The 14,397-nt window shown below is 48.8% G+C and overlaps 1 protein-coding gene across 1 annotated transcript in view; it reads left to right on the top strand.

Annotated features, from left to right (window-relative positions):
- The first annotated feature begins 777 nt into the window (after window positions 1-777).
- The window catches only part of pyd (zonula occludens-like protein polychaetoid), a 127,592-nt gene continuing 113,972 nt past the window's right edge, over window positions 778-14,397 (top strand). Inside the window, exon 1 of the mRNA XM_084607562.1 lies at window positions 778-836. Within this exon, the coding sequence (XP_084463688.1) occupies window positions 810-836 (27 nt within the window). The 5' untranslated portion in view covers window positions 778-809. The remainder of the gene's footprint in view (window positions 837-14,397) is intronic.

Raw genomic sequence — 14,397 nt, 5'->3', positions numbered from 1 at the left:
ATCACAAATCTTTGCAATCTTTTAAGAGTCAAAAGCAAGCTTTGCGCACTCAAACGAAATCTTATGGCCAGTCAGCATCGCTGTGCTTTTTTAACGAACCCGATGTGCTTCCAAATTTATCCATGTATCCTTCTCACATTGGTGTTTCACATTTCAATGTTTTCAGCGGGTATGCTATAGCTTTAAGCATTAAGTAAAAACTAATTATGATAAGCAATGTCTGCAGATTTCTGTCGTAAGATTTTGGAGTTCATCACTACAAGAAAAGACAAATAACGTAATTTTTTCTGTCAAAATTAAACTAAAACAAATTTCTCGTGTAATAACGCATGTAGTTGCTTTTCTTTTTTTTTTTTTCCATATACGCAGTTCTTAGACCGCTTTTACATCGTGTGCCGAGCAATGGTATTGCCCTATTAGGTCTACTAGTTGCCACCTTTTACATTCCCGTGCATGCTCGAATTTTAACATACTCTTCTAATTCTGTGGGAGGCTTTCTTTGCCCGCGACCTCCTCCTATATATTTATATCAAATGCTCACGTTTTTGAAACAAAATTCGCTTGAACTGAAGTTGAAAAAAGGTCGCTTCCCCTTGAGACCAGTGCCTCGGCCATATATCTATGCAAGCCAACACTGAGAGTGCCTATCCTGAGGCGGCACCGGTGGCGTAGTGTGTGAGGGATCCGCCTACCAAGTAACTGGACACAGCGCGGCATTAGGGGGGGGGGGGGGGGCGCCGTGAGCAAAAACGGCTGTTGTTGCTGCGGCCAGCCCGTCCGGTGTGGGGTCACTGTCGAGCGGCGGAAGCATGGCGCGCGGATCGAGGCGCCGCAGGGTGAGTGCTTCAATTCTCCATGTTTGCATCCCACTGGATCATTTGCAATGCCGTTTTTTCGCGTATACAGACGTCCGCATGACGTAGAAAAATGACAGATCTTATGGTCTGGGTATCACCTCTCGCGGCTCAGGACAACCTACGGCCGACATCCGACAAAAGCCAACTATGCCGAATCGAATTCTATCCGTAGGTCACGACGCAGTCTCCTTCAAACATGAATCGTATTTTTGTGGTCTCTCGTGTTATGCGCATGTCATTTTTTTTGTGTTTCGTTTCAAAAAGGAGAAACCGTCAGGCTGCGCGAACCGCACCTCTATAGCTTGCTCCGGCATTGCTCACTGCTTGAAATCGAAAATGCCGTTGCCCCTAAGGCGTCACTGAGGGGAATCGAAATACAGTTTTCGCTAAAGTGTTAGTCTGCATGCGGCAGCTAGAGCTTTATGAGCATGATCGATGCCAGAAAAGAATAACATGGAAAACATTTGGCGCTTAACTTTGATCGTTATTAGTGTACCTTTAAAGGCGGAAAGAGCAAGACGGGCTAGTTTATCGTTACGTTGCAGCCGGCACGTCACTGATATCAAAAACTACGCTTTTATGACACAGGCCTAAAAGCCACGCACTTCTTGCGCCACCACTGGTGGATTCTTACAACTACTTACTATCTGTCACATTTTTGGAGGAATGCTTTTCCGACTTTTCAGAACGAGGAAAGCAGTGCTGCAAGCGTATCTAATGGCGAATTTGAGTGACTCGAGAGCGCTTCGAAAGTGCTCTCAGACAAGCGGGCGCCCTCCAGTTGGAGAGCAGGAATAGAATCACTGGTTTCTAATAGTAGAGGAGGAGGGCGTTTCCTCCGTTGAGAGCGCCCGAGTGCACTCCTGGCTGCTCCCTCGTCTAAAGCGAGTGTAGAGGAAGTCACTTGGCATAAAGCGTCATATACGCGCCATCTTTCTTTTTTTTTTCCCTTGAGTCGGCGATGCTCAAAATGGCGGCTGGAAAGCGTCGGAGCTCGGCGAGCGGAAAGCATCGTTCAGGTGCTGTATGCATGTTTGAGAGTCGCTGCTGGCGTCGAAAGGGCCAAAGGAGACAGATCGCCACGCTGTGAGAACAAAGGCATACAAAACAAGTGGTTCTACATAGAGATTTGGCCTCTGCTCGGGTTGCAACTGCCGCCACTGCGGGCAAGCGGAGAATGCTGGGGAGAGAAGTGCGGTCACATGGTCATGGCGTGCTGCTCTCGACACGCAGAGAGCGTTCCCGTGAGAGGACAGTTACACCCTCGCTGGGCGTGCTCCTGTAGTGCTCTGTACTGCTCGGCGCCTCTGCTCTCGTCCACCCAACCGAATGCGCTATAAGAATGCACAATCTCATCGTTAAAAATTAGGGTGACACATGAACCTTCGCCTTAGGAGTAGACTCGATAGCGCATTTAACACATCCTTTTCAATTCGCCAATTTTCGGCAGTGAGATACAGGCACAGATTTTGGGAAAGGGCTAAACATGTTTAGTTGGTTTAAATTTTTTAGAAGGCGCAATGTCTGTCTCAGGTCTCTGTGGACACCTATATTCACAATTAACGGCATACCACTGCAAGTAGTCATGTCATCGGTTCAAAGCCTTTTCGCAAACTGGCTTCCAACTGGACTAGCATAGATGCTAAATCGGAATATAAACACTGCGTAAACACTCTGAACGATGAACGAATAACGATGGCGTTAAGGTTTTGATACGAAATCACGTGCGTTTGTTTGCTTGTTTTTGCGAGGGGGGGGGGGGGGGGGGGTCGTTTCTGGAAACTTGAGTATGGTGACTGCTCATCGGGAGAACGGTCGCAATACGTTATCGCATAAAACAGCGAAAAGCAGACGTCGGAGAGAAAGGCAAGATGCAAAGGCGAGCTCTGAATTTTTCTCCATGTGGCTGGTGCGCACAGCAAATTCAGAACAGCAAGCTCTCAAAGGCGCTAACGATCTGCTGTGTGCTTGCTAGGCGGCCGGTGAAGTGATTTCGGTATATCATTTCAACCCTTCGAATGGGCTGCATTGTACAGCCTGCAGGTGTGTGACCGTCAGCTTTAATTTGGCTCGGAAAAGAAAAACGTTTAGTGCGTAGCGCCTCAGCACGCGCTCATCACGTAAGCCGCCTACACGTAACCAGCCAGCTGAACCCTGGTTTCGGCACTATAAATTGTAGAAGCAGGGCACACACCAAGGCCGCCTCTGGCCATCTTTATTCCCTGGCTGTTCCTACGGCTGCCAATATGCCAACATGGCGCTCAGTCTCTCTCGCGCGCTCCTGCTTCCAATCCTCGTCTTCCTTCTGCTGATTCCAGCGCGAATCTGCAACAGCAAGTTCGTCGAGATTAAACATGCATCCGCCGCCGACATCCGTGGCAGACAGCAGGCAGACGAACGTGCCCCGATTCCATTCCGCTTACGAACCACAGCCAGCAATTCAAAAATAGAAATATAGCAATGTCCACGGCACTCTGAGTGACGACAGGGATGACTGCGATCATTCTTATTCCTGCGATTGTTAGGCGACACGCGATAATCGACTGCACCGTGTGACGAGCAATGCACGCCTATTTTTTGTTATCCTTATTCACTCAGATGTGTTGTTGAGTGAGAAAAATAAACGAAACATTACAGCGCGAATGGTGCTCGCGTGCTTTTTGGAGACCACTGGAAGGTTCCGTGCGCACTTCACGACCGTACACAAACGAACACTCACGATCGTGATCGCCTTATACGTGCGTGAACAGCTTGTTCTGCGGCTTGTTATGCGGCTGTCCTCGATAACAGTTCTTTTTTTTTTTTTTTTTTTTTTTTGCATCCGCGGAGCCTATTTTGACCACACGCGGGCGTTGCATTGCGACGCATGATTCAATGGAAGCTTCTTTTCGGGGGTGTGAGCAGGTGCTGCGAGGCAGCCACGGTTAAAGAATTATCATGTAATAACCAAGATTAAAAAATATATTCTCATTGTCATATAGCCTTGTGTTACCAAATGAGGGCTGTTTAGTCACCGGTCTAGATTGGCCTGTATTTCCGTTCTCCGATGATTTTTTTTTTTTTTTTACTAAAGACGGCCTAACTAATCGGATTAGATAAGTTTTTAAATGTCAGCTAGAGGAGCATAGTGTCCGCGTATAGCTTCTAGACACTCGTGAAAAACAGCTGGATACATGTTTCCATGAAGGTATCGGTAACGTAGGTCTGTTTACTGCCCTTTTCAGACATCTATTGCGTGTGCTGCTGCTTGCGCCTATACCTCGCCCACTGCGCACGCAAAGCCTTATCGGGGAAAGCACTCAAGGGTAAAGGCGATCCTGCTCTCTAAGACGAGCAATGAGACGCTGGAGTTGCACCAACGTCATGCGGGAGCTTTCTTTATTGTACGACTGCGCTTTCTTGCAGGCAAAAAAAAAAAAAAAGTTTTACACTGTTACAACTTTTGCACTTCTAAAAAAGTAAAGAAAAACACGTGACAAACATTTATCAGAAGTTTTTCAATATGATCTTCAACCTTTGAATTGAAACGTTTTTTCTCAAAGCAGTGATTCAAAAGCAAGCTGATCAGCCTTCACTAATTAGCAAACATCGGGGAACGAGATATTACCGAAGACTAAGCCATGTGACTCTCAACAGCACTTGGCTGGGCTTGGAAAGAAAGTGGTTGTGAACTAGGCGTGAAGGTGGCTAAAGCCGGCTGTGCTTGCACTACTTGCTTCCTATCCGTCTCCAGCGTTTTCCTTCACTTCATGGTTTGTGGGGATCCCGTCATAAGGTGTACTCCTTGAGGAACCGGCGCAGGCTTCTGGGTGCCTCAGACAGTGAATAAACTACCATGTATACGATACTTCAGCGACGAAGTATTGTAATCTATTGTAATCTATTGCAATCTTGTTGCTCTTAACAGCTACCGGCATCACTGCTTGCAGCGTGCAGAGCGATATAAATTTACTTTGGTTGCTCCATATCGCGTGTACCTGCTTCTTAAGGTTCTTAAAGATTGTAGATGACTTTGGTTTGTGACTGAGCTTTCACTGCTGTGCACAAAAGCGCGGCTCAGATCCTCGCTGATTCTGCGTTCAACGACTGCCTACAACATGTCCCTGCTTGTCGCTGTCATCAGATTGTCATTCTTTTGTGACGTATGTATGCGAAAATAAAGTGCGCATTTGAAATATATACCTTCGTCATCTCTTGGCTCACATCCATTGTCTTCGGTATGGTCACAACTAAGTGAAGTCTGGCAGAGGTGCAGGAACGTGACCTGCTGTCGCCGAAATGTATACAACGTAACCAAGCCATGAGACCCGATTCTTTAGGCCCACGTTTCCGCCCACGTTTACTGGGCAAGAAGGCAAAGAATGGCTGGGTCAGTTTGAGCGTCTGGCGACAATAAAAAGATGAACAGAAAAAAATTAGAGCACTGCAGAATCTGCATTGGAGTAATGCGAAAGCACGTATGCTGCTGTTGGTTGCTTCTGGCTGCTTCTAGTTGCTTAATTCACTTCTTGTTTACCAATTTTAGCCGATCGCGGAGGCAGCGGTAACCTTCATCTGCGGCTTCTCTTTCTCTCTATACACTTTCTCTCCCTCTTTCTTCCTTCCCTTACGTGGGCTACCGGAACGACCTCCTGGCTTCTGTAGCGGACAAGCTGTTGCGGGAAATGGAGAGTGAGGAACGAGGGCGGCGACAACATTCCAGAAGCCAAAAAGCAAGGCCTGTTGCCGTTCCCTACATCCATGGGTTCTCTCACCGCCTGAAGAAGGTTGCAGGGAAGTGCGGCGTCCCTGCCGTCTTGTCTTCCCCTGGAAAGTTGTTGCGGATTTGCCCTAAGGCAAAAGGGCAAAATAGTGGCATTGACGCGTGCATGAAGAAGCATGACACCTGCTTCGTCCCCTGTAGGAGAGGGGTCGTATACAAAATCCCTCTGTCATGTGGGAGAACCTACGGGGGACAAACTCGCAGATGTATAAACGACATATTGCGAGAGCACCGAAGAGCAGTCGGATCCCTTGTAAAGAGTAGCCATTCGGCCTTACATTGCAGCCGGTGCCCTAGCCCTACCAGTCCATCGCGCCCTCCTGCATTGAGCAATACACGTGTGCTGTGTAGCTTCAAGCAGCAGTTGAGCAGGGAAATCTTCGAGTCCCTTGAGATTCACAATCAATGTGATAATTGTGTCAGCAGTACTTCGATTTTGTTGTCATCCAAAGAGCTGGAATTTTTAAATAATAGAATGGCACGTGGGCATAGGTGAATCTGGTGAGGTTCTAATCTGTCCGAGAAAGCGGAGGCGAAGGTTTGGGGCATGCGCTTAAGAGATTGCATTTTACACTTGCCCTGTATATATCGATGTTCCTTCCAATAAACTATCAGTTGAAGTTCAGCGTTCTTCCCTTAATTGTCTCCTTCTTTCGCCCTGTCTAATTTTGCGCTTAGAAAATATGCACTCTACTTGCCCAGTATGTGTTACTTTTTGCTGAGGACACCTAAACCACGCCTTATGGGAAGGGTGGACGGTGAGAGCGAAAGCGGAAAGAGAGAAAGAGGTGCCGCCGTGGAGCACTACAGAGTAATTTCGACCACTTGGAGATCCTTAACTGCACTCACAACGCATAACATGTACGGCCGCCTGTTTCGCCTCCATCGAAACGCAGCTGCTGGCGGTCGGTGCACTACGCATTACCATATTCAGCTTTCACTTCCACAACGGTGACTCGGCGATTCTGGGAGAGGTGGCTGCTCCTGGTCCTACGGGGCTGGGAATGGGGGACTCCCGCCGTTTGCTGCGGGTGCTCGCCATGTCAGTGGTGATTGTACCTGTTGTATGCCGTTATTGCACCCGCTGCCGTTTCTTGCGACGCGCGTCTTTCCCTCTTCCTCTTCTTTATTTTTCATTCTTATCTAATTTTCTCCTGTCCGTACGAGGCTGCGGAGGTGGTTCAGCATAGAGCCGGTAAGTATCAGGCCCTTGCATTTTAAGGCGAAAGCCTTCCTAGGCTCACAAAACGAAATCCCGTGCGCGAGACTTGTGTTCGAGATCTGTCATATTTCGCGAGATTTTAGTTGTTGTCTAGCGACCCTGCCGTCTGCAATGTCACACTTGAACGCGCACAAAAGAACGCCACGTGACAGGAGCGATGATGTACCGTCCAAACTCACTTGCCGGAGAAAGTGTGACAGATACTATGCATTTCCTCTTCTATAAACCAATTATGATTACATACAGTACTTATCATCAGAGACGAAATATTCCGATGGCCCAAATAATGGCCATACGTTCTCTTTCTGTTACAAAATAATTACATTCCGCTTTCGTCAAGGATCGGCTGGCGTATTCCACCACATTCTCGCGGAAACCAGGTTTTCGCTGCGTGAGGACGGCACCAAGCCCAATACCGCTGCCGTCGGTGTGAATCTCCATAGGTGCGGATCAATGTGTTGGAGAATAGGAGGCGAAACCAAAAGGAGGCGCGTAAAGTGTCGAATACATCTCAGGCTGGTATCCAGGCGGAAAGTCGGAGCCGCCGGCAGGGAGCTGGGTCAGAGGGGCGATGATAGAGGCGAAATTCAAGACGTTACTTAGCTTGACAGTGTCGTCCCATTTGTTGTAGCTGCTGTTACGACCGTGCATCCGCATTTGCGCGCTCTATTGTTCGCCTGTGGGCATGGATAAGTGTTGTGGATATGTGGTGATGGTCCAATGGCTCTAAGTGAGCCTGTTTCCAGGAATCCTGTTTTGTAAGCCTGTTTTGCTTTGTGGACACCCTGCAAATGCCAAATTGACCCTGTCAAGAGAACGTCTGGAAAAACACAAAGAAACGTCCCCCTGCGGGAAATGCAGGAAGTGCTTTCTTTCTTTTGTTCACCCTTCCAGTCGATAAGCCCTATCGTCCAGTGAGGAATGCCTACTTTCCAAAGGAGACGACAGAGTGACATGTCCGCTGACGTGCAGGACAAGAAAGGAGCATGACGCATACAGCCATTAAGTGATTTCCCAGGAATGCAGGAAAGATTTGCAATTGTCGAAAACGGACAATGCTGGGAGCGTATGCGGCGCCCACGTGCACTTGGGTTTCTGAGAAGTAAACCCACTTGTCAGAACCAGCCTGTGGTTTCTTTGCTGAAGAATAGAAATGTACCTCCTCTCCTCGCCGTTCCCAAGCTTTTCCCGCCAACAAGTGGTCACGCCCAACGAATTAATGCCGGACCAGTCAGTACTTCAGACCATCAGTGCAGTGATGTGTTCGATTGGATGCCGATACCTGAGGGGCGTGCCCTGGATTTGGTTGGTCAGCATCTTCAGAGAGGGGCTGGACATAGGGGGTTTTAAGGACGCTGCAGAGCACGAAATGTCGCTCTGGGCCCTGGGTAAACGGCTCATCCAGTTGAACTCTTAACGCTTGCCATTTTGCTGTTATACCCTTCTTTTTCTTGTAAATAATCTTGTAAATAAGTTTTCTCAAAGTGCCATTAAACCTGCTTGTACATATTTCACCAACTTCGAAGATTCAGTCCTTCTTCAACCCGGAGTCTCCGCACGCTACCAAGTGAAGGCCGGGTCGACGTAGCCCCAGCGTCACGACAACTGGTGTCCAGCGTTGGGATCTGAATCTACAAGCCACAACATCTGATGACTGGAGGTGGGACCTGGATCTACAAGCTACAACATCTGGTGATTCGAGGTGGATCAGAATCTACAAGCCACATCTGGTGATCGGAGGTGGCATCTCAAGCAACAAGCAGGCGCAACAATCGGCCAACAAGAGAGCAGCTCGGAACATCGATCGCATGTGTGGGTGAGTGCTTGGCTTTTCTTCTGATGTGGACCAGGTTCTAGAACAGGGTTAGATTTTAGAACTGGTAAAAAGTGTTGAAACGCCTTTAGGTTTGGTAGTTTGCACTGTTGTTTTGGAAGTAGCCGACACTCGGAGCGATCATGGACCTACAAAAGCTGCAGAAACCGGAACTGTTGCAAATGTGTGAGGAATTGGGAATTGATACAAGTGGTTTGGCACGAAAACCTTTGATTATAAAGGCAATCACAGATTTGGGAGCCGATGATGAGGAGCTAAGTGAAGCATGGAACCTCATCGCCCAAAAAAAGGAGGAGCAGCTCAGACAGCAGAAAGAGCGGGAAAAAGAGGAAAAGAGGCGTGAGCGTGAACTTGAGAGGGAAAAAGAGGAAAGGGAGCGCGAACGTCAGAGGGAAAAAGAGGAAAGGGAGCGTGAACTTGAGAGGGAAAAAGAGGAAAGGGAGCACGAACGTGAGAAGCTTGAAAGAGAAGCAAAAAAGCTGGACCAAGAAATTGAGCTCCGGAAATTAGAACTAGAGTTGAGCAAGAGGTCGGGCGATTGTCCCCAGCTAGCGGTACCTCGTCTCAACAAGGAGGCAGATTTCAAGATGTCAAAGTACATGCAGCCATATGTGATATCAGGGGATATCGGTCTGTATCTGGCTAACTTTGAGCGAACCTGCGAAAAACTGTCCTTCCAGCGAGACACTTGGTCTCAGAGATTATTGACGGTTCTGCCCTGCGAGGCAGCGGAGGTTGTCGCGCGGCTAAGCAAGGAGGACGCGGACAACTACGAGAAGGTCAAAGCTTGCCTTCTGAGAAAGTATAGGCTTAGCGCCGAGGCGTTCAGACAACGTTTTCGGAACGCTACTAAGTCCAGGGACGAGAGTTACCCTGAATTCCTGTACAATTTAAGAGTTAATTTGGGCGAGTGGCTAAAGAGCACTGATTCCTACAGTGATAGGGACGCTGTAGTCGAGCGAATTCTTTTGGAGCAGTTTTATAACTGCCTCCCAGAAAAAGAAAGAAATTGGTTACAGGACCGAGGCGAAATTAAGTCGGCAACTGAAGCTGCCGAACTTATTGAGGAGTATGCTTCGCGCCGACAATTCAGTAACCCAGCAGTGGATAGGCCCCGCAATCCCAAGTTCAGTGTGAATAACCGTCAGGAAAAGCACTTTGCTAGAGTTGGAAACGAAGAAATGAAGGTTTCTTCAGGCAAACTCCCTAGAAAGGACGGCAGTGAGAAAAGGGGGGAAGTGACCAACGCGCAGAACACAAAGAATAAGCTTGAGGCTAGGAAGCCGCTCACATGCTTTAGGTGTAATGAGCAGGGTCACATTGCCGTCAACTGCCGGAAAGAAAAGATTGCTTTCTCGTATGTCAGTGACTGCGATGAAAATATGCAGCTTTTAGAACCCTACCTGCATGACCTAGTAGTCAACGGGAAGCCTTGCAAGGTACTGCGCGATTCGGCCGCAACGATGGATGTTGTCCATCCGGCGTATGTGTCGCCTTCCGACTATACAGGACAGTGTGCATGGATCCGCCAGGTAGTGGAGGAACAGAGTGTGTGCTTGCCAATCGCGAACGTGGTCATCGAGGGCCCTTTCGGCAAGTTAACAACCGAGGCTGCCGTTTCAGGAAAGCTTCCTAAGTGCTATCCGTATTTGTTCTCCAACAAATCGGACATGCTACTGCGAAAGAGGGGCATCCTTTTCGGAGACAGAGTTGTGCAAGCCTTAACACGTTCAAAGGCGCGAGAACTAGCTACACTGCTCATTCCAGAAGAATCCACAGCGGAGGAAATGGCAGTTAAAACAGTGGTAGATGCGGAAGATAGCAGGTCAGAAAGCTTTGAGAGCGAGGCATCTCAAATAAGTCAACTTGAAAGTGAGCTTGATGAGGCGCGGAATGAGGACGTTCTTGAGAATAACCTCTTGCCGCCAGTGTCTAGTAATCTCCCGAGACTTTTAAGTGGAACCCGGGAGGACTTAGCTATGGAGCAAGCCGAGGTAAATCTAACGTTAAACCTTCCCGAGGAGATGGGGGACAACTTGATTTGCCTCAGCGGAAAAGGAAGCAACGCTCAGGAGCTTCTCAGAAAGACGGAGCAGAGAGGAGAACTAAAGAAATCCCAGCTGTCCGATCTGGGCGAAATAATAACAGAGTTTGAGGCCTGTTTCGTGGACAGGCCAGGCAGGACTGATTTGACTGAGCACGATATTGAGCTGACTTCAGACGTGCCAGTGCGATCAAGGTGCTACCGATTCTCTCCAAGGCAAAGAGAAATCCTGGATAGGGAAGTAACTCGCATGCTGGAATTGGGAGTAATAAAACACTCGGAAAGCGATTATGCTTCGCCTATGATCTTAGTAGAAGCTCCAGGTAAAGACCCTAGGCCTGTGGTAGACTACCGAAAGCTAAATTCTCTCACCAGGGATCAAGTGTATCCTATTCCGAATATTGAGGAGAGAGTAGAACAGGTCAGTAGAGCGGCATATGTGACTACGCTGGACCTTACTCGAGGATACTGGCAAGTACCGCTCACTGAACGCGCCAGCAGATACGCGGCTTTCGTCACTCCGACGGGCAGCTACCAGCCAACAATGATGAGTTTCGGGCTCAAAAATGCTCCATTTTGTTTTTCTCGACTCATGGATAGGGTTTTAAAGGGGTGTGAAACATTCGCGGTGCCTTATTTAGACGACATTGCGGTTTTTTCCGACTCATGGGCGGACCATATGGTACATCTAAGAGCTGTACTGAGCCTTTTGCGTCAAGCTGGACTAACCGTAAAGGCCGAGAAATGTTGCCTGGCAAGGGCGACCGTGGACTACTTGGGTCACAATGTAGGTCAAGGTTTCAGGAAACCCAGCGAGATTAAGATTTCTGCGGTAGCAGACTACCCGCGGCCGAGCACGAAGACGGAAATTCGAGCATTCCTGGGTCTGACTGGGTACTACAATCACTACATCCCTAACTATTCAGCTTTGGCTAGCCCTCTGACCGACGCTCTCCGCAAGACAGAACCGACAAATGTAGTCTGGGACGAACAAAAGGAAGTCTCCTTCGTAAACCTGAAGGCTGTGCTGATTAGCCGTCCGGTATTGCGAGCTCCAGACTATGACCGAGAATTCACGGTCCAGTGTGATGCCAGTGATCGAGGGCTAGGTGCTGTTCTCTGCCAGAGAGATGACGACGGTAATGAGCACCCCGTGCTCTACTTGAGCAGAAAACTGAGTTCTAGAGAGAGGGCTTATTGCGCGTCAGAGAAAGAGTGCGCTTGCATTGTATGGGCCATTCAAAAATTGCAGTGCTATCTTGGAGGGGCCAAATTCACCGTAGAGACGGACCATTGTCCCCTGGCTTGGCTGCAAACTGCGACATCGAAGAACAGTCGCCTTCTTAGGTGAAGCTTGATTTTACAGCAGTACAATTTTGAAATAAGATACAAAAAGGGGAAGTTAAATGGGAATGCGGACGCGCTTAGCCGCTGTTTCTAAGCAGTCCGAGGTGTTCCTCACCATGTATCCAAATTGATAATCAGGTTTTTATTTTTTTTCTCGTGCGCTTGTATATGTGTGACTATGTAAAGCAGCACGTTTGGTTTTCTAGGAATACGTGGGTCCTGAACGTCTTGAGAGTGGGCTTTTCTCGAACAACAATGGCAGTTTTCTTTTGACCTGGTCTCTTCAGACGGGAGCCGAGTGCTTGCTTCGACATGTGGTTGAGTTTCAGACAGCTCGAGCAATTTGGCCTACGACAATCAAGACAACGCGACAAGCAACAGCGAGCTTCAAGCGTTCACGTGCAGGCCATTAAGTCGTCTCTTCATGCAGCAGCTGAGACTGCTGCCCTCCGAGACTCTTCTGGCGGGGGAGGAGGCTGTTACGACCGTGCATCCGCATTTGCGCGCTCTATTGTTCGCCTGTGGGCATGGATAAGTGTTGTGGATATGTGGTGATGGTCCAATGGCTCTAAGTGAGCCTGTTTCCAGGAATCCTGTTTTGTAAGCCTGTTTTGCTTTGTGGACACCCTGCAAATGCCAAATTGACCCTGTCAAGAGAACGTCTGGAAAAACACAAAGAAACGTCCCCCTGCGGGAAATGCAGGAAGTGCTTTCTTTCTTTTGTTCACCCTTCCAGTCGAGAAGCCCTATCGTCCAGTGAGGAATGCCTACTTTCCAAAGGAGACGACAGAGTGACATGTCCGCTGACGTGCAGGACAAGAAAGGAGCATGACGCATACAGCCATTAAGTGATTTCCCAGGAATGCAGGAAAGATTTGCAATTGTCGAAAACGGACAATGCTGGGAGCGTATGCGGCGCCCACGTGCACTTGGGTTTCTGAGAAGTAAACCCACTTGTCAGAACCAGCCTGTGGTTTCTTTGCTGAAGAATAGAAATGTACCTCCTCTCCTCGCCGTTCCCAAGCTTTTCCCGCCAACAAGTGATCACGCCCAACGAATTAATGCCGGACCAGTCAGTACTTCAGACCATCAGTGCAGTGATGTGTTCGATTGGATGCCGATACCTGAGGGGCGTGCCCTGGATTTGGTTGGTCAGCATCTTCAGAGAGGGGCTGGACATAGGGGGTTTTAAGGACGCTGCAGAGCACGAAATGTCGCTCTGGGCCCTGGGTAAACGGCTCATCCAGTTGAACTCTTAACGCTTGCCATTTTGCTGTTATACCCTTCTTTTTCTTGTAAATAATCTTGTAAATAAGTTTTCTCAAAGTGCCATTAAACCTGCTTGTACATATTTCACCAACTTCGAAGATTCAGTCCTTCTTCAACCCGGAGTCTCTGCACGCTACCAAGTGAAGGCCGGGTCGACGTAGCCCCAGCGTCACGACACTGCTAACACGCTCATACGCCGACGACCAATCGTCGACGTCCTGGTCGGCCGTGCCACTGAAGAGGCATGGATCACGCTGTTGTAGAACGCCAGAACACAGGACCGTGGTTGGGACGGGTGGCGATGTCGAGGTGGTCTCGTCCGGCGTGGTGGACTCAGAGGGCAATGTGCGGCTTCTTAGTTCCAGCGTGGACGGTAACGTACCCCACAGTACACGCGCCATTTGTAGGGGTGTGTTTATTGAGGTGAACCAGATGAATGCAGCTGCTCAGTGAAGAACTTGCAGCAGAGCGTCAGGCGTAGTGAACCACGAAGACAGCGACCAACTTCGTCCTCGGGCGCGCCAGCACGCGATGCATGCCAGTGGCTGTAACGACGAAGATTGGCACACTAGAGTCCCCCCCCCCCTCCCGGGTAGAGTCTAGGCGGACGGAAGTCTCAAGGGACTCCGGCCTTAAGTGTAGCAGAAGGCCAAGGCCTGATTCTGCTAGCCTCATACTTCTGAGCACCCACCCACTTTACTTGTACGGTCTCCGAAGCGGAGGTCAACATCTGCCGCGCCTCAACAGAAAAAAATAACTACCGCGTCGCACCTGACGAAATTGTAAAATATGTAAATAAATATGTACGGTCCACAATGAATGGTCTTATCTCCACGCAATAATGTGTCCCTGAACCACGGACACAGCGGTGGTCACCAACACTTCTGTACGAGCGAAGGCAGAAGAAGAAAGGACGAAGAAATACCTGCCGTATAGGGAAACACCTTCGCTCCGCCCCCCCCCCCCCCTTTCGCAATAAAATTTAACTGATACTGCGCCTTTCTTTTCCTATAAATCAATTATAATTACATGTAGCACTGCAATGAACGCCGATAAGAGCAA

This window comes from Amblyomma maculatum, chromosome 6 (assembly GCF_055883805.1).
Source record: "Amblyomma maculatum isolate TAMU_Amacu chromosome 6, ASM5588380v1, whole genome shotgun sequence".
Classification (NCBI taxonomy): Eukaryota; Metazoa; Arthropoda; class Arachnida; order Ixodida; family Ixodidae; genus Amblyomma; species Amblyomma maculatum.
This window is presented reverse-complemented; position numbering and strand designations above follow the sequence as displayed.